The sequence below is a fragment of the Perna viridis genome, chromosome 3 (assembly GCF_037379345.1).
Source record: "Perna viridis isolate PV_CMFRI_1.1 ecotype Kerala chromosome 3, ASM3737934v1, whole genome shotgun sequence".
In the NCBI taxonomy this organism is placed as follows: Eukaryota; Metazoa; Mollusca; class Bivalvia; order Mytilida; family Mytilidae; genus Perna; species Perna viridis.
Window position 1 is genome coordinate 45,842,387 of NC_142447.1, and position 26,358 is coordinate 45,868,744.

At 31.7% G+C, this 26,358-nt stretch overlaps 1 protein-coding gene across 2 annotated transcripts in view; it reads left to right on the plus strand.

Moving 5' to 3' along the window:
- LOC148622484 (ATP-dependent chromatin remodeler CHD1-like) overlaps positions 1-26,358 on the plus strand; it is a 42,481-nt gene that overhangs the window by 10,916 nt on the left and 5,207 nt on the right. The window contains exons 6-35 of one of the 2 annotated variants that reach the window (XM_088572474.1): positions 326-412; positions 641-784; positions 2,183-2,236; positions 4,750-4,883; positions 6,817-7,042; positions 7,856-7,956; positions 10,149-10,336; positions 11,082-11,209; positions 11,836-12,052; positions 12,391-12,480; positions 13,608-13,798; positions 14,132-14,267; positions 15,866-15,918; positions 16,147-16,450; positions 16,933-17,154; positions 17,489-17,637; positions 18,148-18,398; positions 18,954-19,072; positions 19,438-19,655; positions 19,890-20,050; positions 20,262-20,397; positions 20,985-21,135; positions 21,328-21,441; positions 21,922-22,191; positions 22,784-22,894; positions 23,195-23,373; positions 24,070-24,178; positions 24,998-25,116; positions 25,369-25,503; positions 25,887-25,979. In XM_088572474.1, the coding sequence (XP_088428600.1) occupies positions 326-412; positions 641-784; positions 2,183-2,236; positions 4,750-4,883; positions 6,817-7,042; positions 7,856-7,956; positions 10,149-10,336; positions 11,082-11,209; positions 11,836-12,052; positions 12,391-12,480; positions 13,608-13,798; positions 14,132-14,267; positions 15,866-15,918; positions 16,147-16,450; positions 16,933-17,154; positions 17,489-17,637; positions 18,148-18,398; positions 18,954-19,072; positions 19,438-19,655; positions 19,890-20,050; positions 20,262-20,397; positions 20,985-21,135; positions 21,328-21,441; positions 21,922-22,191; positions 22,784-22,894; positions 23,195-23,373; positions 24,070-24,178; positions 24,998-25,116; positions 25,369-25,503; positions 25,887-25,979 (4,590 nt within the window). The remainder of the gene's footprint in view (positions 1-325; positions 413-640; positions 785-2,182; positions 2,237-4,749; positions 4,884-6,816; positions 7,043-7,855; positions 7,957-10,148; positions 10,337-11,081; positions 11,210-11,835; positions 12,053-12,390; positions 12,481-13,607; positions 13,799-14,131; positions 14,268-15,865; positions 15,919-16,146; positions 16,451-16,932; positions 17,155-17,488; positions 17,638-18,147; positions 18,399-18,953; positions 19,073-19,437; positions 19,656-19,889; positions 20,051-20,261; positions 20,398-20,984; positions 21,136-21,327; positions 21,442-21,921; positions 22,192-22,783; positions 22,895-23,194; positions 23,374-24,069; positions 24,179-24,997; positions 25,117-25,368; positions 25,504-25,886; positions 25,980-26,358) is intronic. The other variant, XM_088572475.1, reaches the window with a different exon arrangement.

The following is a 26,358-nucleotide window of genomic DNA, read 5'->3' on the forward strand; positions in this document are numbered from 1 at the left end:
ATATTAATGGCTTTCCTTGTTAAAACATCGTAAGCACAATTCTTCCATAACTTGTCAAGGAATTTTAACGTTATTTTATTAGAAGGTTGGTATCTTAAATAGATTTGCATGAAATCCAAATTACAGGTATTATGTGAGTCCATTTGATGTGGTGGGTATTCTTTTTGTGAGCTTGCTCACAGTTTTTCTAGTTATCCCTGTCTCTGTTTTAAATGGTGTTTTTATTTATTTTTTCTTATGCCCCAAGCATGTGTATTTCTAAATTTAACTTTGAAGATCATTATAAAATATAATATATACATGTTCAGTATTATTTATACAACAGATCTGATGATTGGAGAGATAATAGTGAAAGTGATGAAAGTAGTAGTGGAAGTGATGGTTACAGACCCTCTAGGATCATCAGATCTAGGTAGGTGTAAACTTTGGCCCTCCCTTAAATCCATCCAGGTAGTCACAATCATCTTCTCTTAAATGGATTAATCTGGCATGGTTTCAGCACTTGTCTGTGTCATACAGAAGCCCACCTGTCAATTATTTACTAGAATTATTCCACTTGCTTTTGAAAAGTTTTATGAAGAAACGAATGTGTTCCATGATATATGTCATGAATGTTTGCATTATCTTTTTTGTGATATAGACCAGTAAGGCAGGCAGCTAAAGGGCGTGGTAAAAGGCAGAAGGGTGCTGGACGTCCACGAACTAGAAATCTGTCAGAATCCGATTCATGGAGTGAAGATGATGCTAGAAGATTCGAAACAAGAAAAGCAGCTAAAAAAGTCAGGTACATCAACATAGTGAAATTGAAAGTCTTGTCAAGCCAGCAGTATACACAACAAAAAATTAGAAGTTGTGTCATGCCATCTTTCAACACAACATAATGAAATTAAAAGTCTTGTCAAGCCAGCTGTAAAGGCTCTTCATTTTAGGATTCAGAATGGCGTGAAGAACCTCAATTCAATTCTTATGAAATGAAATAAAAAATGCCTTGTTTTGTACCTCACATCACCATCAACTGATTGGAGCATATCAATTCAATTCCATCCCACCATTCCTTTGTGTGTTCGTACTCACTTTCATATTTACAAAATTTTAAGACCAGTAAAATAATGTCTTCATAATCCTGATGACACAAGTCTTTTAAAATTGTATGTATTTTTGTTGCTTATCGTGGGGAAATAGCATGGAAAAATGTATTTCCCTCTGAAGGAATAGTTAATTAATATAAATTGTACACAATCATAAAACATTTTTTTTTGTATTTATTTATGTTTTATGATTCAAAAACAATTTTATTGATGTGTTGTTTCTTTATTATTGGATTTCTAATGTTAGAATAAAAGGTAATAATATTAAATGAGAGACTTTAGTGTTGTTCAGAATTACTTTAAGTAATAGGCTTCGAGTTTTACCTATTTTGTTGGTAAACAATTTTGCATTTGTGTAGAATTGAGCAAGTTGTATGTTGCAGAGAAATATTTTTAGAGAATCATAGCATTCTTTTTTCTTTTCAACAGTTAATCAACATGAAATTACAATCTGTGATCTTCATCAGGATTGCAATGTTCTTAATTTAAATTTCAGAATTTATTGATGTGTAAAATCAGACCATTCACTCACAAAACAAATAAAAGTTTGATTTTACACATCCATAAATTCAGGAAAACAGTATTTATTCCTTTTAATTCCAATCCCTAGATATCCGAAATATATTAATATTTATTTTTCATTCAGTGAAATTTACACCCAAAATTGACATTGCAAATGGCGGAATTCAACCGATCAGGTGACATGGTTGTCAATGTCAATATTCAAAGTATTTACATGCTACTGATAACTGTATTCTTTTGTTGGTTTGAATGTATAATGCCGGAAATAAATAGAATAAAGTAGATAATAAAGTTTTAAGCCTCTAAATGGCTCTGTCTTTTGTCAAAGCGATGGTAGGCATGTTGTTATGTACATAGAATTTACACTATTGTAAAAACTGTCATCACTGAGGTCATAATAGGTGAACAACCAGTTATAATGCACCAAAAAGGTGTATACTAATTAGATTGGAATTATAAGCTTGTAATTGTTCGGCACTCTTTAAAGAAAACAAAATAAATATTTTACACAATGATAGAAATACATTTTAATAAATAATTATGATGAAACTTCGTTTTGTTCATAATTTTAGACCAAAAACTAAACATAGATCCTCTGGAAGGAAAAGTTCCAGGAAAGGGGTCTGGTAAGGGTTTCTATTTATTTGGCTTTCAATATTACTCATCATGTCTTAAGTACCCTGCCAGAGAGGCAATAAATAAAACACTTTAGTACATTCATACTAGTTTGTTTAATTTTCCACAGCTTATGTTCTTCATCCTTGTCTTGTATCTTGTATTATTTGCTTTATTTAAGCAGTTAGCTTAACTTGGTTTATGAATAAAGCTTGTTCAGTAAATGCAAGCAATTTCTAAATTATTTTTGAAAGAAATTTGGGGAGAAATTGAGATCTAATCTTAGAAAACTTCAGTGAAGTGAAATTACAGTGAACTTAATTTACATGCATATGACATTTACTGAAAATGCTTGCTTTTTTGTTGCATCCATAGCATAGTGGCCTATTAATAGGATCATTGGATGGCAAAAGGTTCAGCAAGAGGCATCATTCACTCTATTTACTACTTCTACTGTTTAAAGACTGAATTAATAGAAATTTGTCCATTGGCATTGCATTTTTTGTCTGAGATTCACATCACAAACTTTTGAAGAATCATTATAAAAGGTCATTGATATCCTTTAGGGTCTAAGGTGCTCCCTAGGAAAAAAAGGTGCTGTCATTTGGGTCCAATGCTCTCCCTAGGGAAAGAAAAGGTGCTGTCATTTGGGTCCAATGCTCTCCCTAGGGAAAGAAAAGGTGCTGTCATTTGGGTTCAAGGCTCTCCCTAGGAAAAAAAGATTCTGTCATTTGCAAAACTAACTTTACCTGATCTGAAATTTGATTTGTTTAGGATATGTTTAGGACACTGCTTTAGTTTTAGGAAAAGGAAAAAAATTTGTCAAAACATTGTTAAATAAATAAATATCAGGAAAAATGTTTTTTCGTCCATGCTAGACCCAAAAAGGTAGTCGAAGACATGAAAAACACGCTCTATCAGTAATTTTATGAGGCATTAATTTATTGTAATGAGGTCATTATGGTGCTACAATTATATGTCATCAAACAAAAACTGGTGATAATTCTAAATTTCGTTTTTTGTATGTACATTGTATTTGTATGGCCACACCTAAGAAACAACTTCATATTTTTCATGTATGAAAAATTATGTAATAATGAATTTCTTCACTTAAAATGAAATTGTGTCTTGAGTGTGAACACCATTTCCTTGCCAAAAATATTACCGAAAAGTTACCAAAAAGTACTAAATTGCCATTATCTAAAATTTGGCAAACTTCAAGCAATTCTTTCGTCCTCTTAATGCAAGAATTGTCAGAAGTTTTTATGTTATCTCATTTCTTATGGATTCAAGTCTATAAATTCACAATTAACACTATTAATTTTGAGAGCCTTAATTGCCCCTCTCCTTTATAAGAATTTTTCTATTTTAACTTTATTTTGGAGTTACAGTGGTACTTATATTTCAGGAAAGGTTGCATGTTTTTTTGTTTTTGTTTTTGTTTTTCCCCAAATGTTACTGGTACACACTTTTCCTTAAGGAGGCAGACTTAGGGTAAGGGACGCAACTCTTACAAATCATTGGAATGTTTGTATTCAGCATTTTACATCAATTTCATGTAAGCGAGTAACTTGGACTGATTTCATTCTGTTTCAAATGAAGGCTTGATAGGCTTTAGTGAAATTGAATATGATATAAACTTATGAATGAATTCAAGCATTATGATCCCACTTTACAAGAGTTGCAATTTTGATTAAATGATAGATACATTTCATCCATCTTTTTATCTTTGATAATAATTAAATGACTTGGATAGGACTTGATTATGTATCAGAGTTTCTATTATAATAGCCTATCTTTGGAACAAAAATATATAGAGCTTTAGATCAGGACTAGGTAAATTTTTCAGGGAACTTCCAACCTATTATAAATTATTTGCTTCATGGCTGTTTGTTATTTTTACCATATTGTTAGGTTATGTTGAATAATGTTTGCTCATGGAATATTAATTAATGCTTATATTCAGTAACATTGATTAAAGTTGACTTTGCCTGAACATTTTTTTATAGTGAAAAGGACCAACTTATACTGGTGTTTTTAGTTTCTTAAAAATGATTGTTTTTAAATCTTTTTCTTCATTTTATTTTCATTTCCTTCAATAGTTTAGTACTTCGTTTTTACATTTGAATGCATTCATTTTATTTTCACTGTAAGCATAATAAAATTCACTCATCATGGTTAAAAAATTTTCATCACAAAAGAAGACTGTTGTACTACTGGGAAGAAAAATTATGAATATAGATATAGGGAATCAATTTAAATGAAAGCACACTTACATGAAATCACTCAACAAATCAAAGTGCTGGTTTTCTGCCTTTAAAACAACCAAAACAACAGGAAATACGTGTTTCTCTAATACAAATTAATACTGTAGTGTCGAGAAATTTTAACATAAAATCTCTTCTATAATTTGATTGATAAAGGAAAATTCTTTATCATCGTATGAAAGGTATGCTGTATTACTGTCAATTTTTCTAGCAAACAAGGGCAAAAATTTAATTGATCTATACTATACCTCTTGCAGTTACAAAGAAGACACTGATGAAGGAACAGACTCTGATGACATCATTGAAGTAGCTCAGGATGATGAAGAAGCAGAGGCTGAAAACAGAGAAACTGTTGAAAGAGTCTATAAAAATAGAATGGGCAAAAAAGGGGGTAAGTCTTTGGTTAAAAAAGGATAATCCTCATTGTTAGTCAAGACCTGGCAAATAATAAAGAATGATGATCTTTCCAAAACTTCATCTTTGCTGTGTAGCCAGTTACTGTGAGAGTATTATTGTTCATGGGGTACCAATTTTTTTGTTTTTTTTTGGGGGGGGGGTCAGTAAACTGTGAAATTTGGTTTCCAAAGAAAAGGAAATTTCCCATTCGTTTGTAAAGTTGTCAAATCCACAAATTCAAGCATCTATGAACTGATCATTTTTCCTTAAACCATGAAAATTTGTACCCATGAATAAAAGTACTTTTACAGTATTTGATATTTGATGTAACAAAATACCTTTTGTTGCCGGTGTATGTCTGGAACTTTCCTCTTGTTTCTGAACACTACACAAAAATATATTCCAAATCTTAATTCCTCTTATATTATTCAATACATCTTGTATAACCTGTAAATATGTTTCTGGCAGCTATTCATCTTAATAATATTCTATTATTTTTGCAAATGAAATTAAGATCTAGTCTTCAATTGAACTGAAGATTTGAGGGACTCCTTTTATTTTCTTAAGCTGAAATTAGTTCAATTTGAGTAAAATAATAATACTCTGTTGAAATACTTTAAAATGTGATTGCAAATCAAAGACAGGTCCTGACCCTTTGAAAAGAAAGAGTGCCAGCTGGGGTTCCTCAGAAAAAATGGTGGTGCTAGAACATTATTTGACATTTTTTGTTAATTTTACACATGAAATTTTTCAATAAAAAGGAAGTGCCAACTCCTTGCTCCCTCTCCCTAGAATTGCCACTGAAAATTATCTTTTCAACAGGTTTAAAAAAAATCGGGAAAAAGGTGAAGCAGAACAAAATATGGAAATGTGCATGTGAAGTTTGATACTGCTTAATTATCAATTACAGTTTTTACTTCTTAAATCAGTAATTGATTGACTTTCAGTTTATTCATATGTAGAAAAACAGTTCTTAATAATAAAGGAAATGCAGATGTATGATTATAGTTTTATTTTAAATCATGTAATCTTTTTAAATTTTGGTCATGTTACAACTTTCTCAAGAATCAAAAAACCCCAGTGCTGACAGCACTTTGATTAAAGAAAATTACCGTATTTTGGTGTGTATAATGCACATATTTTTACATAGAAATCGTTTCCAGAGCATGCCAAGAAATAAAAGATTTTTGTACCAGAAAAGAGATAGCATAATGTGAACAAACAAACTGGAAGTGATATGGTACTGAAAGGAAGATAATATTTTCTTCAAGTTATGTTTGAATGTCTTATTGATATGTAATGTTTCAGACATAGATTGTACAATATTTCTTTCTTACAAAACACAGAAGTTAAAATGAATAAAAACCAAAAAGTAAAAAAGTCCTTTTTTGTTAAACCCTGTTTATTGGATGTTATTGCATCTGAAAATGATTATTTTGTTTTAAAATGAAAAATCACGAAATTTGAGTTTCAACCAAAACCAGAAATGTCAGATTTTCCTGACTTGATTTTGTTTTGTAAGCCATTTCATTCATCTTTTGTCAATTTTATCATCCTTCAAAATTAGAATTATCAAATTTATATAGTAACTGATCTTTACATGGTCTATAAGTGTGAATACAAGTTTCTTTCCTTCACATTTATGTAGGAAATAAATGGACTTATTGAGTGCACAGTATTGATCTTTTGTCTTACAAAATTCTGCTGCAATCTATGTCTAAAAAAGACTTCTTTTCACACATTTTAATCTTCAACACTACATTAATGTGTATAATACACTCCAAAATACAGTGCTTATTTCTGTTCTTTTTTTTTCACTCTTTAGCACAAAGCTCAAAGAAATTATTAACAAGAACAAAAAGTGTACACAAAAGAATATATGTTATTGTTATTCATACTGCAATAACCTTTGCTTCCAATCATTGCAGCTACAGGCAGCAGAACCACTGTATATAATGTAATGGACAATGGGGATCCAAATGATGGCTGTGATGCTAGCATTAATGAGGTTGAACACCAGTTCTTAATTAAATGGAAGAACTGGGCAAATATACACAATACCTGGGAAACATATGAAAACTTAAAGGAACAAAAAGTCAATGGTCTGAAGAAAATAGAAAATTACAAAAAGAATCAACAAGAAGTCAATGACTGGTAAGACAAAATAAATGTATGGTCAAAGAAAGATAACTCTTGGTGATTTTGAACTGGTCATAATTAAGAAAAAAATATTGAACTATTTTTTCATATTACAAGCATAATTATAAGTTCCACAAAAATTAACATTCATTGACAGCATAGATTGTATTTTATTTAATTTATTTGAGTGTGTGTTAATGCATTCCATTGGAAAGAGTAATCAAGGGAACCAAGGTTATAGTGGTAATCAAAAGAATGTAATCCAGGGACAAAGACCAGACATGGAAAACAGACATTCACAACAAAGAACATAAAGTAACTAAAATCATACATACAAAGTAACAAAAGTAAATGAGCAACTTGGACTCCACTAAAAACTGGGAGCATGGACCAGGTGCACCGGTAGGGTAAGCGTCCTCTGCTTTTCTGCTCGGACGTTAAACCCCAACAAACAAACAAACTCTGCTTTTCTAGAAACACCCGCCGAGTTGCTCATAAAAAGTAAAGTCCGGGGTAGACAACAAACGAGGAAAGGAAAACTGACCTGTTGAATACATCAGTTTTCATGGTGCTGATGGATACACCATAACGATCCACGAGTTCATGATGACGACCATAAAACTTCTGTAGTGATGACTTCAATCTTGTAGCAACATAACCCTGTTCCAGAAGCCTATTTGTTAGAGTTCTAGCGCGATACAAAAAGTCTGCGTAGTTTAGGCAAGCTCTGGCATTACGTATGAGTTGTGATATGAACACTCCATACGCAGGAGCTTGTAGGTTAGAAATAGAATAACAGGAAAGTTGAATTTTTTCTGATTTTCACAGGAAGAGAACTGCCTCACCAGAGGACATAGAATACTTTGAACTACAGAAGGAAATGATGGAAGAATTGTATGAACAATATATCAATGCTGAAAGAATCATATGTAGGTGCTTATATACTAGATTGAATCAGTTGTGATATACAATTTGTACCTTGTAATGCATTTTAAAGTGAAATTAGCAGAGCTTCTGCCTTTTTAGACTCAAGAAGGAGCCATTTCAAATGCATACATAGGTTGAAAGACCTTTCATTGTAGTTTTATTGTTCAGTCATCTAGAGGTAATATTTTTATATGTCCTAAAAAGTTGGAAACAAGGTTTGGTTATGAGGGCCTATGTCACAGGTGCAGGTGTCCCATAGTTTTTACTTCATCTCTGTCTGTCAAAAAGTTTGGTTGGTGTAAATCTTTTACAGTCCAAAAAATTCAGAATTGAAATTTTTTGGAAAATCAATACAGTGGAACCTCGTTAAGTAGAAGTCTAAGGAACCATTTACAAATGTTAAAGTTATCCGAGGTCGAGGATGAACCAGAAATACAATTGTTTTGGGCCATGATTATTTCAGTTTTTACATCATTTGTTGTGCTTGTACATGTACATGTACTTCACTTTACACACTACTTCATAATGTCATTTGTTTCATATCAGAAGATTTTTTTTGTATGCTGTATATGTATATCATGTTTGAAATACTGAACGGCACTGAGTTTCCATTTCATTTTTTTTTCTTTATCAAAAACGTCATAGTTCATAACATGCTGCTTTGTTTGATTCACAATCAGGAGTATCATCAAACCATGTGCTCTACAATCTTACGATAAAATTTCAAATTCATTAGCGAAACAAAAGTAGTCATTTAAATTTCCCTTGCTAACAGCTGTTTGATGTTTCATTAAATAGTCAGATACCATTTCAATTCATCTGTATTTTTATGCCCCCGCAACGATAAGTTGGGGGGCATATTGCTTTACCCCCATCAGTCTTGTCAGCAATTCTGTCAGTAATTCTGTCCGTCCCATAAGTTTTCCGCTTTTTTTTTTGAAAATATTGAACTGATTTTTTGTATGTGAGTCTTTCATGAATAGTTACAGATTGAGTTAAAGTTTCGTTTCGCGACTCTGAGTTTTACCAAAATAATGGGTCCTGGACTTAAAAAATTCCATGGAAATAACAGTTGTCCACACTTTTTTTGTGAAACCTTGAAGATTTGAACTGATTTTTTGTATGTGAGTCTGTCATGATTAGTTACAGAATGAGATAAAGTTTTGTTCCACTACGCTGAGTTTTACCAAAAATATGGGCCCTGGACTTTAAAAATTTTATGGAAATAACAGTTTTCCGCACTTTTTTTGTAAACCCTTGTAGATATTGAACTACTTTTTGGTATGTGAGTCTGTCATGATTAGTTACAAATAGAGTATAAGTTTCATTCTTCTACGCTGAGTTTTACCAAAATTAATGGGCCCTGCACTTTAAAAAATGTATTGAAATAATAGTTTTTCACTTTTTTTTTTGTAAATGCTTGAAGATATTTGACTGCTTTTAGGTATGTGAGTCTGTCATGATTAGTTACAGATTGAGTTTAAGTTTCGTTCAGCTATGCTGAGTTTTACTCAAAAACACATGCGGGGCATCATTTGTGTCTCACAGACACAATAACACATCTGACAAAGTGCTTTTTTTACAATAATGAGTTATGATATAGCTGTATGAAGGTTAAATGCGGGGGCATCACTTTATCTAGTATATTTTTTTTCTCAAAATATCAAAATATCCAGTATCACTGTTAGTGTAAATTTTGCTTGGTTATTAATAAAATTTGTTTCTTTTAACAACACACGCAATTTTAAATTAATTAAATAAACAAATTCAAACCATAAAGAGTGTCAACAAATTAATTTTAAGATCCACGCTAATTGTTGTTAAAACACCCTTCGATCATGGTTTGTAAGATAGCAATCAGTTTTCTGACTAATTAGTTAACTTCGAGACATCAGGGTTAATTAACCTCAAAGTCCTATCGAGGGGACTGATTAATTACCTCAAGTTATTCGAAGTTTTGATTCATCCCAGTTGGAGTCATCTTAGATAAAATTGTATTGGAGTAAGGGGAGTTTTGCTTGGACTTAGTAATTAGTTCGCGTTATCCGAGATTTCGACTAATCTGAATTTGACACATCAAGGTTCGACTGTACATACCTTATGAAAATGTGCTTATTAAAATTTGGTTAAAAGGATAAATATGTTGTATTTACTTCATATTTCTATACATTGCTATGTTTTTTTTTTATTTCAGCCCATTCTAATCAGAAGATTGCCAATGAGAACAATGGGTACCCTGATTATTTTGTCAAATGGCAGGGTCTACCCTATGTAGAATGTACGTGGGAGGATGGTGAATTACTGTCTCGTAGATTTCAGTCTATCATTGATGAGTATCATGCTAGGAACAAATCACAGAAAACTCCATCAAAGCTTACAAAGGTATGAAGATATGTAATGATGGTCTCTATTTTTAGAACATTAATCCGAACTACCAAGTTTAGTCCTCATTTATGCATTTGGTATATTTGGTACATCGTTAAGCAGGCAAATAAAAAGTTAATGGTTTAATATTCCAGCATTCTGAATCAGATGAAGTTTCTGTATGAAAAATGATGGAAAAAATCTGTTTGCTTCTTTTTACTATATTTTATTATTGTCTAAAATAGAAATACTATTCATGTAAATACTGCACCATGTAAATAAAAAATGAAAATAAATATATTGCCATCCACTTGTGTGTGTGTGTGTGTGTTTTTTTTTTTTTTTCTATCAAAAGTTTGTTAATTTTTAAATTTGTTGGAACTCTCAAACCTTTTATTCATCAGAGATTAACAGTCACCATTTTTTGTAAAGGACTACACTGTAAATGTCTGTTTACCTTAGCAATATGAAACTCGGGTACTGGGGTTAGGTTTTTTTTAAATGGTTAACTCTTAACAAATAACGAGAAAGACGCCTCTGGACTCAAAAATAGAATGGTAGAGGAAATAGCAGATCAAACACTTGATAATGAAATTGAACTGGAGTTTTTAGAGGAGACAATACTATGAAAGTGTATAGTATTTTACACTTAAAGTGTTGCTTTTATAGTTGTGATGGACCTACTAGAAGGAATCCTATGGTATTTTAGAAATAGTTCTCAGATGTCTTGGACATCAACTATGATGTTTTTTTTATTATCCAGGTGCTGAAATATAGACCAAAATTCCAACCATTTAAAGACCAGCCCTCCTGTATAGGTGGTACAGAATCTTTAGAGCTGAGAGACTATCAATTGGATGGAGTCAACTGGTTAATGCATGCTTGGTCTAAGTATGTTTCTTACAGTTAATGTGTTGTAGAAGTATGTTGGTCTGTCCTAAATTTAACTTTTTGGATTAAAAAAAATTTTTGCCTAGAAAGAGGTTGTCCATATGCTAGAAATAGATGATTGATTTGTCAGTAGAAGTGTGAATTATTTTAATAGGATTTATTTCTTCAAACTACCTGTTTTTTTTTTTGGATTTTTGTTTTTTTTTACCATAGAATACTCTGAAATCTGTCTTTTGTTTAAGTAGGACATATTCAGTGTACTATAGATTGTTAAGTTTTCATTTTGTGTGTGTTAAAAATTTAAGAAGTTGATCAATGGCGAATATATTATTTTTGAGTGTGCATTGAAGATTTAACAAAATTAACTAGGATAATAATATTCATTATGGGTGTGTATTGAAGATTAAGAAGGATTGAAATATTCATTTTGGGTTTGCATTGAAGAAACTGGAAGTTACAAGAGAAATTTTTACAATTCTTGAAATTCCTGAATCATTAAGTAAATAAAAAACATACTGCCTGTAATAGCATTAATACCTTGATATGTTTCAAGTTTCCTAAAACCTAGAAAGTTTGGAAATGTAAATATTGCTATTAACAAATGCATCACTATCTTCCCACCTTAGGTACAATTCTTCTATACTAGCAGATGAGATGGGTTTAGGAAAGACTATACAAACAATATCCTTTCTTCAAGTTATGTACAGTAATTATCAGTTGTATGGACCATTCTTAATTGTGGTTCCCTTGTCGACAATAGTAGCATGGCAGCGGGAGTTTAAAAACTGGGGACCAGAAATGAATGTTGTCACGTATCTCGGTGATGTTGGAAGTCGAAATGTGGTAGGTTGATTTTTTTTTTACTCTATATTTTGCAGTGTAATTAATTTGCTAAATGATGTTTTTCACATATTTGCTCAGGTCATATAAGGTCTTTAATCACTTTGTCTTTGATAAACACAATTGAACTTAAATTCTACATTTTATGTCAAGCTAGTTTAATGTTATGTTAAGGTTAAGGTCTAAAGTATATAGTTGTGTACCTCAACATTGATTCATATAATAGTATGGACTTCTTTAATTCATTCCAATATAAAATCTCTCTGTAGAAAGATTTTACAACAGTCTTTTTCTTTTATTAGGGAATTTTAAAATGTTCATTATGTATGTTTACTTTTAAGATTAGGGAGTATGAGTGGCAGCATGGGGGCAACAAAAGGTTAAAGTTCAATGTTATCCTGACAACATATGAAATTTTATTAAAGGACAAGGTATGAATATTAAAGTCAATGTCAGACTGTGTCATATGTGATTATTATATTTCATTGAGAAAAGTCAATCTCTTGTTCAGAATCTTTTTTCCTGTAATCATCATTATGTACAAATACAGCTGGGAGTGTATTTGTGTGCGTGCACATTTTGCCTGTATTTTTTAGGCTATGCCATATCTATCCAGGATTACTATAAGCTGGATATTTTCCATGCATTCGATGTTATATAAATAACATTTAGCTAAGAGGGTGATAGAACAGTGTTACTCCGAGGAAATTGTTGTCACCCCCAGGTGTAGGCGAGGGTGACAATGTATTTTCAAGGGGTATTAATCGATGTTATATCAGTTATTGATGTGTGCATTGTGCCTATTGATTCCTTCAAACGCAAAACTGACTAGGATCGAACTGGTTCCTATTTTTACTGAAACCAGTTTAGCTGTTCATGAGAGGTTGATATACAATAAATTATCACCCTCTAAAGACATGCGATAGAGCAGAACATTCCCCTCATATTGAACCAATCAAAATTCAGTAAATTGACATAAAGTATTATAAACCAAAATGATATTGATTTGATGGGGCTCAATAGGGATATATTATGACTAGGAAAAATTCTATCAATAAGATAATGTAAATTAAATTTATCACTTTTTTTTATTGCAGGATAAAAACAATATTAGAGTATTGTCAAAAAATACAGTCTGTATGTGTATGAAAGGACAGGACAAAATGTAATGTTTTGTTGCATTCAGCATTGAATACACATACAGGCTGTATATATCCTAATATTATTTATACGAGGAAGGGTGGAATGCTGTTGTATTTGTATGTTATTTCTTGTTCGTTGTAATGAAAGCAAATTATCAAATGTAATAGCTGACTTAAAAGTTTTTTTCCAGTAGCCTATGAGGCTGCAAACGAATAGAATAATCCTACCATTCTTCTACAGAACTTTTTAACTATATAACCAACAACTTACACTTTGACCAAACTTTCAACATACTTAGTCCGTAAGAAAATGTGTTGTCAAGCATGGATAAGGCATACTTGCATTGAGAGAACCAGCATTGCTTTACACATTTTCACTCAAAATATCATGTTTTTTTTGTTTTTTTTTATTTCAGTCATTTTTAGGTGGGGTATCATGGGCAGTACTAGCAGTAGATGAAGCTCACAGACTGAAAAATGATGATTCTTTACTGTACAAATCCTTGTTTGATTTCAACTCTAATCACAGACTTCTTATCACTGGTACACCACTACAGAATTCTTTGAAAGAACTCTGGGCACTGCTGCATTTTATCATGCCACAAAAGTAAGTCTGTTTAAGTATTTATTACAAATAAAATAGGTAGAAATAGTTTGGGAAGAAGTTGTTGTTATTCCTTAAGACAGATCATTGAAGCAGTTAGTACAAAATGTATCAAAATTCAATGAGTAAATTATTAAAAAAGGTTGATGACATCAGAGTCATATACAAAATTTGGTCTATAAGATGATGGACAAACAAAATTTTTTATCCAGTTGGAAAGCTTGTTACTTCTGAAATTAAATTATTGTCTGATGAACAATTTCATCTTTGAAAATATTGCTTGTGCTCTCACTTCCCTAAATTTCTTCATATATATGATACACATTTTGTTGATAGATTTGATGACTGGCCAGATTTTGAGGAGAAATATTCTCAGCAAGACAAGACAGGTTTTTCTGGTCTTCACAAGCAGCTAGAACCTTATTTGTTACGTAGAGTAAAGAAAGATGTTGAGAAATCTCTTCCTGCCAAAGTAAGTGTCAAATACTATTTAAATTTTGTATTTATTTATATTCTGTACTTGATATGTCAGTTCAACTAACTTGTGCAAGTGATAACAACTATGTGAAACTTTTAAAAGAATTCCGCTTTGTAGGATTTTTTTGGGGGGGATAATTTAATATAATAATACTTCTCAGGCACTAAAAGCAAAAATGAAATCTCCAAGACAGAATTCTCAGAAGTAAGTACTGTTAAAATGTATGTTGTTATTTTTTTTTTTTGTGTGTTACAATCTCGTAAAATAAAACATTTCATCCTTCCAGAAGTTGTACAAATTCCGTCCTTGCTGTATTAATGTGCATTCATTAAGAGATTTTCTGTGACTGTGATCAATAAAATATTTACAGAATATTAAAAAAATAGAACTACAACTGAAGATTTGTGTTGCTGAGATACAGCAGATTTAGCCATTGTCGTTTGCCATTTTTAGCTCACCTTGCCGTAGGTCACGTGAGCTATTGCCATCACTTGGTGACTGTCATCATCATCGTCAATTTCTTCAAACATCTTCTTCACTAAAACTACTGAATAGATTTGCATGAAACTTATAATGACTGTTCCTTAGAGTATCCTGCGAAAAATGACCGTTTGGATTTTTGATCGGTTAAAAAACATGGCCGCTGTTACTAAAAATAGAACATAGGGAACATAGGGGTCGTACAGCAGATTTTTGCATATATCTCCAAAACCGTTAGGTTTAGCCTAATTCTGGCACGGGTAAAAGTATTCAGCATGATGAGATCTACCTGTTATCAAATTTTCATTTTAATCTGTTAACCATGTTGAAGTTATTGCCCTTTTTGGATGTTTTTTGCTGTTTTTGATGTTACTACTTTCAAAAATCTTCTTCACCACAACTACTATACAGAATTCAATGAAAGTTGGTATTTTTTTTTAGGGTATTCTTAACAAAATGACTTTGGATTTTTGATCAGTTAAAAAACATGGCCGTCGTTACTAAAAATAGAACAGGGGTTTTAAAGTAGTTTTTTGCATATATCTCAAAAACCATTAGGTTTGGCCAATATTTTTCAATTGCTGAAATATCCTTATTATAAGGCTTATTAAAGTCTTCAAGGGATCAAAGTTGTCAGACAACTTCATATAAGGGTTATTGCCCTTGAGAGGTGAAAAATGACTTTTTTTACGTATAGTTTTCAGCCTATATCTTTAAAATATGATAGATAGAAGGAAACTTTCAGTTGCTGAAATGATCCTTATTATAAGGCCTACAAAAGTATCCAGGGATCAAGGTTGTCAGACAACTCCGTATAAGAGTTATTGCCCTTGAGAGGCTAAAAATTACGTTTTTTTTTTTTTGCAGTTTTCAGTCAATATCTTCAAAACTATAATAGATAGAATGAAACTTTCGATTGATGAAATGATCCTCATGATAAGTCCTACCAAGGTATTCATGGAGTTAAAATTGTCTGACAACTTCTTGTTAGAGTTATTGCCCTTGAAAGGCAAAAATTTAACCAGGTGAGCGATTCAGGCTCCTGGGAGCCTCTTGTTTTATCTTTATGCACTATGATTATTTATTGTATACACTTTTTTATTTCTTTTTAGACTGAACAAATTTTAAGAGTTGAGATGTCTACCTTACAGAAACAGTATTACAAGTAAGTTGATATGCAAGGAATTGGATAGACTCCAGAAATATTTTTCATTCTTTATCATTTATGTACACAATTCACAATTTCTACATAAAGAGCATGTTAACTGAAAAAGGTTTATATATTTTATAGCAATTTGTTTTCCTTTTTTCATCATAAAGTATCTTGTGTTTAAGGACCAAAACTACTGAACTCATGATTTTTTTAGTAATGATGGTCCATTGGATTTTGTAGATGGATTTTAACGAAAAATTACAAAGCGCTCAGCAAAGGACTAAAAGGCAATGCCTCTAGTTTTGTTAACATTATCATGGAACTTAAAAAGTGCTGTAACCACACATCATTGACACGTCCTCCTGAGGATGAGAGCATGGACAAACTTAGTATGTTACTAAAAGGAAGTGGTAAATTAATTCTATTGGACAAATTATTGACTAGATTAAAAATGACAGGACATAGAGTGTTGATATTCTCTCAGATGGTTAGGATGTTAGATGTTTTAAGTGAATATTTACAATTGAAACGATACAGCTACCAGGTATGTTTTTTATGTTTTATCAAGAAAAGGATTTAATAGTAGAAAAACTTGATAAAATATGGTTGTCTTTATTACTTTTTTTGACAGATGTATCAAACCAAGTAATACACTCACAATAACTAATGGTAAATAGTCAGTGTGTTTTCTGCATACTGACACCAAACCTCATCATCTTCTTGACCAAAATGGAGACTTTTCCAGATCACCCACATTATTCTACCGGTTTCAGTAATTTTAAAGAAATCTGATTCACTCTTAATTCATTAATCAAGTTACATTTAAAAGATCTCTTAAATTGCATTCCATTTATATAAATAGATTTCAGATCTGTTCACAGTAAACTAGGTTAAGGAGAAGGGATTTAAATCTAGCCTGTCCTTGGAAGATATGAATGTCATTATTCACAATTTATAAATTTGCCCTGTTGCTGCATTTAAGACAAGTATTCCTATGTTAACTGTTATTACTTCTTTTTTGTTCAGAGGTTAGATGGTGGAATAAGAAGTGATATTCGTAAGCAAGCCTTGGATCACTTTAATGCTGAAGGATCACAGGACTTCTGTTTCTTATTGTCTACAAGAGCTGGAGGTTTAGGTGTTAATCTTGCCACAGCTGATACAGTTGTTATATTTGACAGTGATTGGAATCCTCAGAATGACTTACAAGCACAGGCTAGAGCTCATCGTATAGGCCAAAAGAATCAGGTCTGCTTATACAGATGACTCATTTTGATATCTCAATCCTGAGCACTTTTAAGAGCAGTTTTTTTTTTTATTATATAAATTTCAGGGAAAATAGACCTATTACACATTCTCATTGGCACTCAGTAGAAAGCAAAAAAGTCCTAAAAATTACATTGATTACACAATATTTCACATATAATTTTGCTAATATTAACTCATGGGTTTGATTATTTGATCTGTCTTCAAAAGTTACAATAAAAATTAAAATCAAGCCAAAAAAATAATTTGGTGAAGAGGATACTATATTAAGCTATCTGTCCTAAAAAATATATGAATCTATTGTGCCTTGTTATAGGTGAGTGTTTATAGACTGGTAACTAAGAACAGTGTGGAAGAAGACATTGTAGAGAGAGCCAAAAGAAAAATGGTGCTAGATCATCTGATCATACAGAGAATGGATACCACTGGCAGGACTGTGTTAAATAGGAATCAGGTTCCTTCTAGGTTAGACCCGTTCCTTGTGTACTGATCATATATACAAAATCTACAATCTTACTCAGTATTGAACAGCATATCTACACTTGCAAAAATTTTCAGTGATAAATTTTAATGACTACTGAGAGTTTTAAAATTTCATTATTGAGAGTAAAGTCTAAGGTATAGTTAGACATGATGTGTGTCTAATGACTTTTTATTTTTTGTATGTATCCTATCTTGGTAGCGTCTTAATAAGTTGTGTGTAATGATATTAAGCTAAACAACCGGTATTGATAATATAACAGTGGAATGCAAACCTATCACCTGCTGTCAGAGAATTAAAAAAAAGAAATTTTCTCATAGGTGTCAGGATGTTAAGTAGTTCTTTGCTTTTCATCAGGATGTAATGGTTGAAAAATAATGCCAACCTCTTGGAATTTTTATTGATTTTTTTGCATTTTTTAGCAAGGATTAATAAGGAAATTTGTTTACCATATTTACTGAAACCAGTTTCCTAGCTATTGTTATACATTGCAGTACTTCAACACCTTTCAAAAAAGAAGAACTAGCAGCTATACTTAAATTTGGTGCTGAAGAACTGTTTAAAGAGGAAGAGGAGAATGATGAAGAACCACAGGTGGATATTGATGATATTCTGAACCGAGCTGAGACTAGAGAGACTGAACCTACGACCATGGGAGATGAGCTTCTGTCTCAATTTAAAGTTGTTAGTTTTGACAACCTTGAAGAGGACACTCCACCTCCCAGTGTGCAACCTGAAGATCCAGGTATGAATATGGAATAATGAAGATTATTACATTGAAACCGTTTCATAGCATTTAGTTACAAAATCAAATTTTCTTTTTCAATTGAATGTCCATTTCAGGTTATTAGGCCTTGTGAGTTGAGGAGGAAACATATCTTTTGTTGTTCTTTTCAGTTGCTGAAAGAAGTAAAGTTGAATGTTGTTAACATCATGTACTGCAAAATGAATTTCAAAAAGTTCCAAGTAAATAAAGCATGCTACGCATTAAATGTTCTGATGTCTATAGTGTTCCATTATTTACTAGATGTTTACCTTTACAGGTTCCACATGGTTTTAACCAACTTTTAATGCTAATATATTCTACAGATTGTGAATCTCTTCATATTCCTGCGAAGTTTATTGATATTAACATTACTATTTTTTATAAAATGTAGCCAAATATTTGGAGGCTCTTAAAGTAACATAAATAGGTCTATTATAATAATGTATAATATTAAATAGTCATTTTTTTGCTGTCACATGTTTTGAGATTTTAGAAATAAAACTTTATTTCAAAAATTTATTACAAAAATTGTAGGTAAAGACTGGGATGCCATTATTCCTGAAGCTGACAGGAGAAAAATAGAGGAGGAGGAGAGACAACAGCAGTTATTGGAGTTAAATCTTGGACCTAGGCAAAGAAAAACTGTTAAACAGGTACTTTTACATCATTAGGCTGGTTCACTCAAGATAAAGTCGGGTTTAGTCCTTAGTTGGTCATGTGTTGGTCAACAATGAAGAGGTTGTATTGAAATTATAGTAATTATCAAGCACTGTCTGCATAGATTGTGAAAGGAAAAAATCAAGAATTCAAGATCTGTACATTTTAACGGTTTTTGTTACTTTGTGGTACATTGATTGTCATAGGAGAAATTAATCTTTGTTTTTCTTTGTATTTTTTTTTTACTTTGAAGTTACACGACTTTTAAACTACAAAACAAAATGAAGGGGATGTATCATTTGCTTAAGTGCAGCTGTTTATTTATTCATATAAGGTAATAACTTTTTATCCTCATTTACAGCTTCAACTGGAATATGACTCCGATGAGAAGAAAAAGAAGAAGAAGAAAAAAGATGAAGATGAGGATGATGAAGACAGTGAGGAGGAAGATGAGGATGATGAACCAAAAAAGAGAGGGCGACCTCCAAGTGGCAGCAAAGGTCGTGTACGAGGATTTACAGATGCTGATATCAGAAAGTTTGTTAAAAGTTTCAAGAAGTTTGGAAAACCATTGTCCAGGTACTATAGAAATCAGTTAATGATAGTCTGAAAATATACACCATTTAATTTAATGGATAATGAATTACAAAAAAAGTTTCCAATTACTGTAGATGGTTTTACTTAATGAGATCGATGAAATCACAATTACATTTAGAATATGTATAGATATGAATGTTTTGTTGTTTTATAGGGGGTTGATATTTTGTGAACAAATACTGTAAATCTTTCTTAGTTTACCATTTTCATTTAAAGGTTAGATGCTATTGCCTGTGATGCTGAGCTACAAGAAAAGTCTGAGGGAGATTTGAAAAAGCTTGCCCAGATTTTAATGGCTGGATGTGAACAAAGTATGGATGAATTTAATGCCAAGGTCAAACAGGAAGATGAATCCAGCAATGACACCACAGCTCAAGGTATACAGTCTCTTTATATAGGCAAGAATTTAAAAAGCTACTGCAACAATGTAAATTTGACAAAAAAATCAAAATATCTTGAACTTGACCTTGTATTGGATTCCATATAATTACTGAGACAAGTCTCATTTTGTTAAAAGTGAAACAAAAAATTATAAACTTAAACTATTTTGTTTAGTTTTCCTTGCATTATACTTCTTATTATTCACAGCTAAGAAGGAAAGAAAGAAAGGACCTTCATTTCATATTGCTGGTGTGACTATTGCTGTACAACCTGTATTGAAAGCAATGCACGAGCTGGAAACCTTGGATAATTTAATTCCTAAAAATAGAGAAGAGAAGAAAAAGTAAGTGTCTACGATTAACTTTATTTTACTTTCAAGTATTTCTGTGAATGCTTCTTTTTACAATTTTTTTCAATTATGCCAAAAAAAAATTCACTCTTTTTGAAATTTAGCTGGTATAACAAATAGTTATACTTTTCTGGTTAAAAGAGTATAATAGGGTTTGTAAGTCTCGTTCTGGTTTCCTTTTCTCTACTGGAATTTCCAACGTAGAACGTATTGAAAACCAAAGACCGGTCTGCTTTTACTTGTTTACTTCCAGGTACCCGAAACGCTGTATAACAGTGCAAAATCTTCTATTATATGTTTTTTCTTAATACCTTTATCATGTAGAAATAGATATTTGGCATTTTTATCGATATTTTTTACACAAAAAGATGTTTGTCCTTAACACTGAACTCAATGCTCTCTACATGACTTATCTATATGTTTTTGAATGGAAGACTAGGACCCATTCTCGTGAAATCATGGGGTCACATGACGAGACTTACATACCCTATTTCAAGTGAAAAAAATTTGGTGGATGCTTATATGGTCAAAAATTTCTATGGGATATCTGATTGTGTGATTATTGTGGTTTCATTTAAAAGGTTCAGAATCAACACTCATGTGAAAGTATGTCATTGGGACTGTGAATGGACTGAAGAAGATGATAGTAACCTTCTTAAAGGAGTGCATGAATATGGCATGGGTAGCTGGGAAGCTATTAAGATGGATCCTGATCTTAATCTGCAGGAAAAGGTCTGTTTGTTTGTGTCTGTGTTATTGGCATCTATTCGAACACTTGCATATATAGTATTGAAAATAGATACTTCTAACAATCATCCTGATTCTTAAATACTAAATCAGAGAGAAATTTTGGATTTCTATGAATGAAGTGTTGATCAACTTTTGAATTTATTTGCTTACTTACTGATTTACCTGTATTTTTAGATTTTGCCTGATGGGAAAAATTTAAAACCACAAGCTAAACATGTACAGACTAGAGTAGAATATTTGTTGAAGGTGCTTGGAAAACATACTGAATCTGAAAAGCCTTCATCAGCAGTAAGTAAATTGAGACGTGTGCATTCTATTTATTTATTAGATAAAAACAATAATCTGGGATGTTTACCTTACCAGTGCACCTGGTTTATGCTCCCATCTTTTAGTATAATATGGACTGCATTTACTTTGTACTTGCTATTTTGGTTACGTCATGTTCCTTGTTGTGTGTGTCTGTTTACCCTGTCTAGTTGTTATTCTTGTATTATATTCTTTTGATTACTATTGAGTGGCAGTGCCCTAGATTTCCCTTACAAAAGAATCAAATTTTGATATATGGTAAGTTGTAAACTTTCCCAGTGCTTATATTATTTCAGTTATTAAGACCAATGGGTGACCTTGGACTGACATTTTCATCCTGGTGGGGGTTGTTGTCTCTTTGACATATTCTCCATACCTATTCTTGTTATATTATTGATCAGATATTTATGCTCTGTCGTAATTTTCAGTACAAGTTTTATTTTGCTTTTATTATCCATTTAGCCAAAGAATACAGACACTAAACCAAGAAAGAAACGAAAACCTAAATCAAAAGCGGAAATTATTGAGAAAGAATCCTCAGATTCAGATGATAGTGCTAAAAATAAATTAAGTGCTAAAGATGAAAGCACAATGGACAGCTTTCCAGAGACTTACAAAAAAAAGAAAGTGAAAGAACAGAAAGAAAAAATGGAAGTTGATAGTGCTCATAAAAGTTCTGGGAAATCCACTGAGAAACACAAAAAGGAGAAGGACAAAGAGAAAAAGAAAAAGGTATGTTTTAACTTGTCTGTAAAGTTATTGTATTATAACCATGGATAAATCACACATCTAAGTCCGTCATTGCATTCATTGTACTTAATCTCTCACATTCAATTCTTTATGCATTCTTGTTCTTATTGTTTTCTATTGAATTAACCAGAAAATTTCAGGGAACCAGTTCCATCCTGTCATGCAGCCAGTCGATGTGTGACCATCAACATTTATAAATTCTTATTTAGAAATGAATCATACCATATAAGAGTACATTCAATAAATTGGATATAGGAACTTATTGCAAGCTAATAAATTTCTTGCATATCATTTACTAAATTACTTTAATAAAAGATTAAAACTGAAGTATATCAATCTGAATAAGATTTCTTTTTTCAAACACTTGTCTATTGTTTAGATTTAGAATTACACTTCCCAGCCTAATTAGCAAAGATCTGTAATTTTAGGTTGGAAAAAAACGGGAAAAGTTATATCCATTTTGGTAAGCTTACATAGCACTATTCTTGTTAAGGCCATTAAATGAACAGCTGTAATCAGATGAAACAAGAATTGTATATCAAGTAGAATTGTAATGTTCATTTTATGTTTGTAGAAAAAACCAAAGAAGGAAGAAGGTCCCATGCATTTTACTGCTAATACAAATCCTGTTGCTGTCTCATCAGAAGATTTTAATGCTGAATTAGATAGTGAAGTCTTCAAAAAGGTAAGAAAGTGTTACTTCAGTGAATTGTGATATATGAATCAATACAATACTGGTAGGATTTATTTGGTAATTAATTTTATTGAGGAAAAAGTACATGAACAAATCTTGGTTACCATATTTGAAAATTCGGGAAAATAATTATATATATTAATTACTCTAGTGTATTATGATTGCATGTACTTTAAATATTCATGATGAAAAAGTGGTAGGATTGTTTTGTTCACATCATGCTGAAGGAAACTCAACAAAAATCATTGGAACAGTGTTCATAGTACTGAATCCTGTAGTATTGTCTTTCAGTGTAAAGAAATGATGAGACCTGTAAAAAGAGCATTAAGGAAGTTAGACAACCCAGATGAAGGAATGTCTGAGAAGGAACAAGTGACACACACCAAACAGTGCTTACTACGAATAGGGGATAGAATCACAGAGTGTCTCTCAACACTTAATGATCCTGAGAAAATTAAAACCTGGAGAGGGTATGTTGAAACCTGCACACCAGTTTCTCCTTTTTGAAATTTGATTTTCTATGCACTGCTTCGACAGCAGGGGGTATCATAGTGATCCTAGCATTCATCTGTCTGCAGCCTTTTTCATGATGGTTTTCTTTGTTACTTACAAATCACAGCTTCTTGATATTTTTATAGTAGTTTTGTATATGTATGCCTTATTGTGGGATTTTGAACTCCAGTAACATCAAATTCCTGCTTGATTTTTATGTTAATATTTTGACCATATGGTTTGAATGCAAAATTTCCAATTTATGTTTTCTCTCCAACTACTTTATACAGCCACTTTATAGAAGCTTATAAAGGTATGTCGTATTCAACTTTGTTGAACTTTGTCTTTATTGTGACCATATGGTTTTTGAGAAGGGGAGCAGGGGGTAACCTTTAGAAAACTTTGCTCACAGATTTTTTACTCACCTTTTTTACTCTTTTTTAATATACTCTTAATGTGCAACTCCAAGTCTTGTCCATCTCAGCAGATTTGTTTCTGTGTTTTATGACTACAATTCTTTTTTATTTTTTATATTGTTTCCCTCTTTTTTTTGTGGGGGATTTCGAAAAATTATGTCTTCAGCTTGTTTCAGATATATTTGACACAAATTTAAATTTCTGTTTCCTTACAAATCATTTCTGATTCAATACCATTCATGTTTGTTGATTTTGCAGGCATTTATGGAACTTCGTTTCTAAGTTTACTGAATTTGATGCGAGAAAGTTACACAAATTGTACAAGCATGCATACAGAAAAAGAGAGGAGGAAAAGGAAAGAGAAGAGGTACTTTTGATTTAGTCTTTTTTGCTATGTCTTTAAGAGATACTTTTGACTGTCTTGTTATTACACATTTGCTATGTCTTTAAGAGGTACTTTTGATTAAGTCACGTTATTACACATTTGCTATGTGTTCAAGAGGTACTTTTGATTAAGTCTCGTTATTACACCTTTGCTATGTCTTTAAGACAATTGGTATAACCTACATCACTGGAAGTGTTAACGGCCGCACTTTTTAATATCAAACACACCGCTTGAAGATAAGTTTTATCTATCATTTCAATAAATGAAGTTATATTATAAATCGAATACACGCATAAGGAGAAGGACATTATAGGAAAGCTAACTATGTAATCAAACCTTCCGAAATGTCATTCACTTTCATAAACACTCAACTACAGCTTACAAATTACTTGTGCAGGATAAATGGCAATTTTGACAATTGAGGCACTTGTATTTCGATCATTGAATAACATAAAACATAATTGTAATTAAAAATCGAAATGAAATAACAAGTTTTATGCTTATATACCCATTGTTAAGAGGTACTTTTGATTTAGTCTTGTTATTACACATTTGTAATGTCTTTATAGATTCTAAGTCTTTAGACATTTTAAAACTTTATGAAAAATAATAGATTTTCTACATTTAATGTATCAGAACAGACAGTACAAATGTATGTAGAATAAAATTGAGTTGTGATAGAATTACACTAACATACATGTAGTTTTTGCTGTCAACTGATGAATAATTTGGGAAAAAATATTAAGCGTTAGTTTTGATAATATCTGTTGTATGTAAAATGGTGAATTATGTATTTTGTAGGCAAAGGCCACACAATCTCATCATCAACATGATAAACATAAATCACAGAAGCATTCTAATGAATCAGATCATCACAAACATTCACATAACCATGATCAGGGTAGAGATTTCAACAAACAGTAAGTATTTGAATTATAGAAAGTTGTTTTGATTAGTCTGTTATCAACTAAACTGAGTTAATATTTTATAACACTGAATTTGGAATAAGGCTATGTAGCCCTTCAAAAAAAAGCTTTTTCTTGTCATATTATTGTAAATGGAAAGTTATTGCTCAAGGTAATAGGTGTAGAGTGATGTTTTTTTGTTTTTTTTTTATTTCCTCTTGCACATCTAATATATCACTTGGTAAGCAATCTGTCTTTTTTTTTCAGTTCCTCTGTAAATAATCGTCATCATCCTGGAAATAGCAGCTCCAACCGAGGTAGAGATCATCGTCCTGAACATTCATCTAGTCCCTGGCAACATGCCAGTCCTCTACAGAGAGCTGATGACCCTCCTCCTAACAGGTGAGCATTACCAAGAGGATTAATTCTTTAAGAGTATTGTAGTTAAAAGTATGTGGTTATTGATAAGAACCAGGTTTTACCAAGATTTGGATTTGATTGCCATCATACTAAATGATATCATTTTAGGGACAGAGAAATTTGTATTTAAATGACATATTAATTACTTATGCATGGGTAATATGTTGATTGTTGTTATATTTAAAATTTCCTAGAATATTGCTTTTCACCTGTTATAAAATTTCAAACAATCACTTCCAAATTACATATGTCATTTCCATCTCCCTACATATATATCCATTTTGCGGATGTTTCACCTTCAGTAGGATGAATGATGAAAGATAAAATAACTGTTATAATAGAAGTCATTATATTTTATATTACAGATATGGAGATAAAAGTAGTAGTTATCGTCGTCAAGACAACTATCAACGATATGGTGGTAGTGGTGATCATAAGTTCTCAGATTCTCATCACAGGTACCTTATAATGTGTCATGAGTTTAATTTACAGTATAAACTTGAGTATAAGTCGATCCGCCTATAAGTCGGACCCCCCTTTTCAGTCCAAAATTTCTGGAATCTAGCCTTTACCTGCTTATAAGTCAGACCGATTTCAGATGGCTGCATCGCTATCGTTCCTTGATTACAGTGAGTATACCTGTTTTCGATAACTTCAATATTTAAATGTTGAAAAAAATAATTACAAGCCAGAGTTGTTTGTATAGTAGTAGAAATGTATAAATAAAATCATAAATGGCCAGTTTTGGCAAAATAAAGACTTAACTGTAAATATTTTTTTACTGCATCATCTTACAGTTGTTAATGGTAGAAGATGAAGCCAGTCTTCCTAAAACTG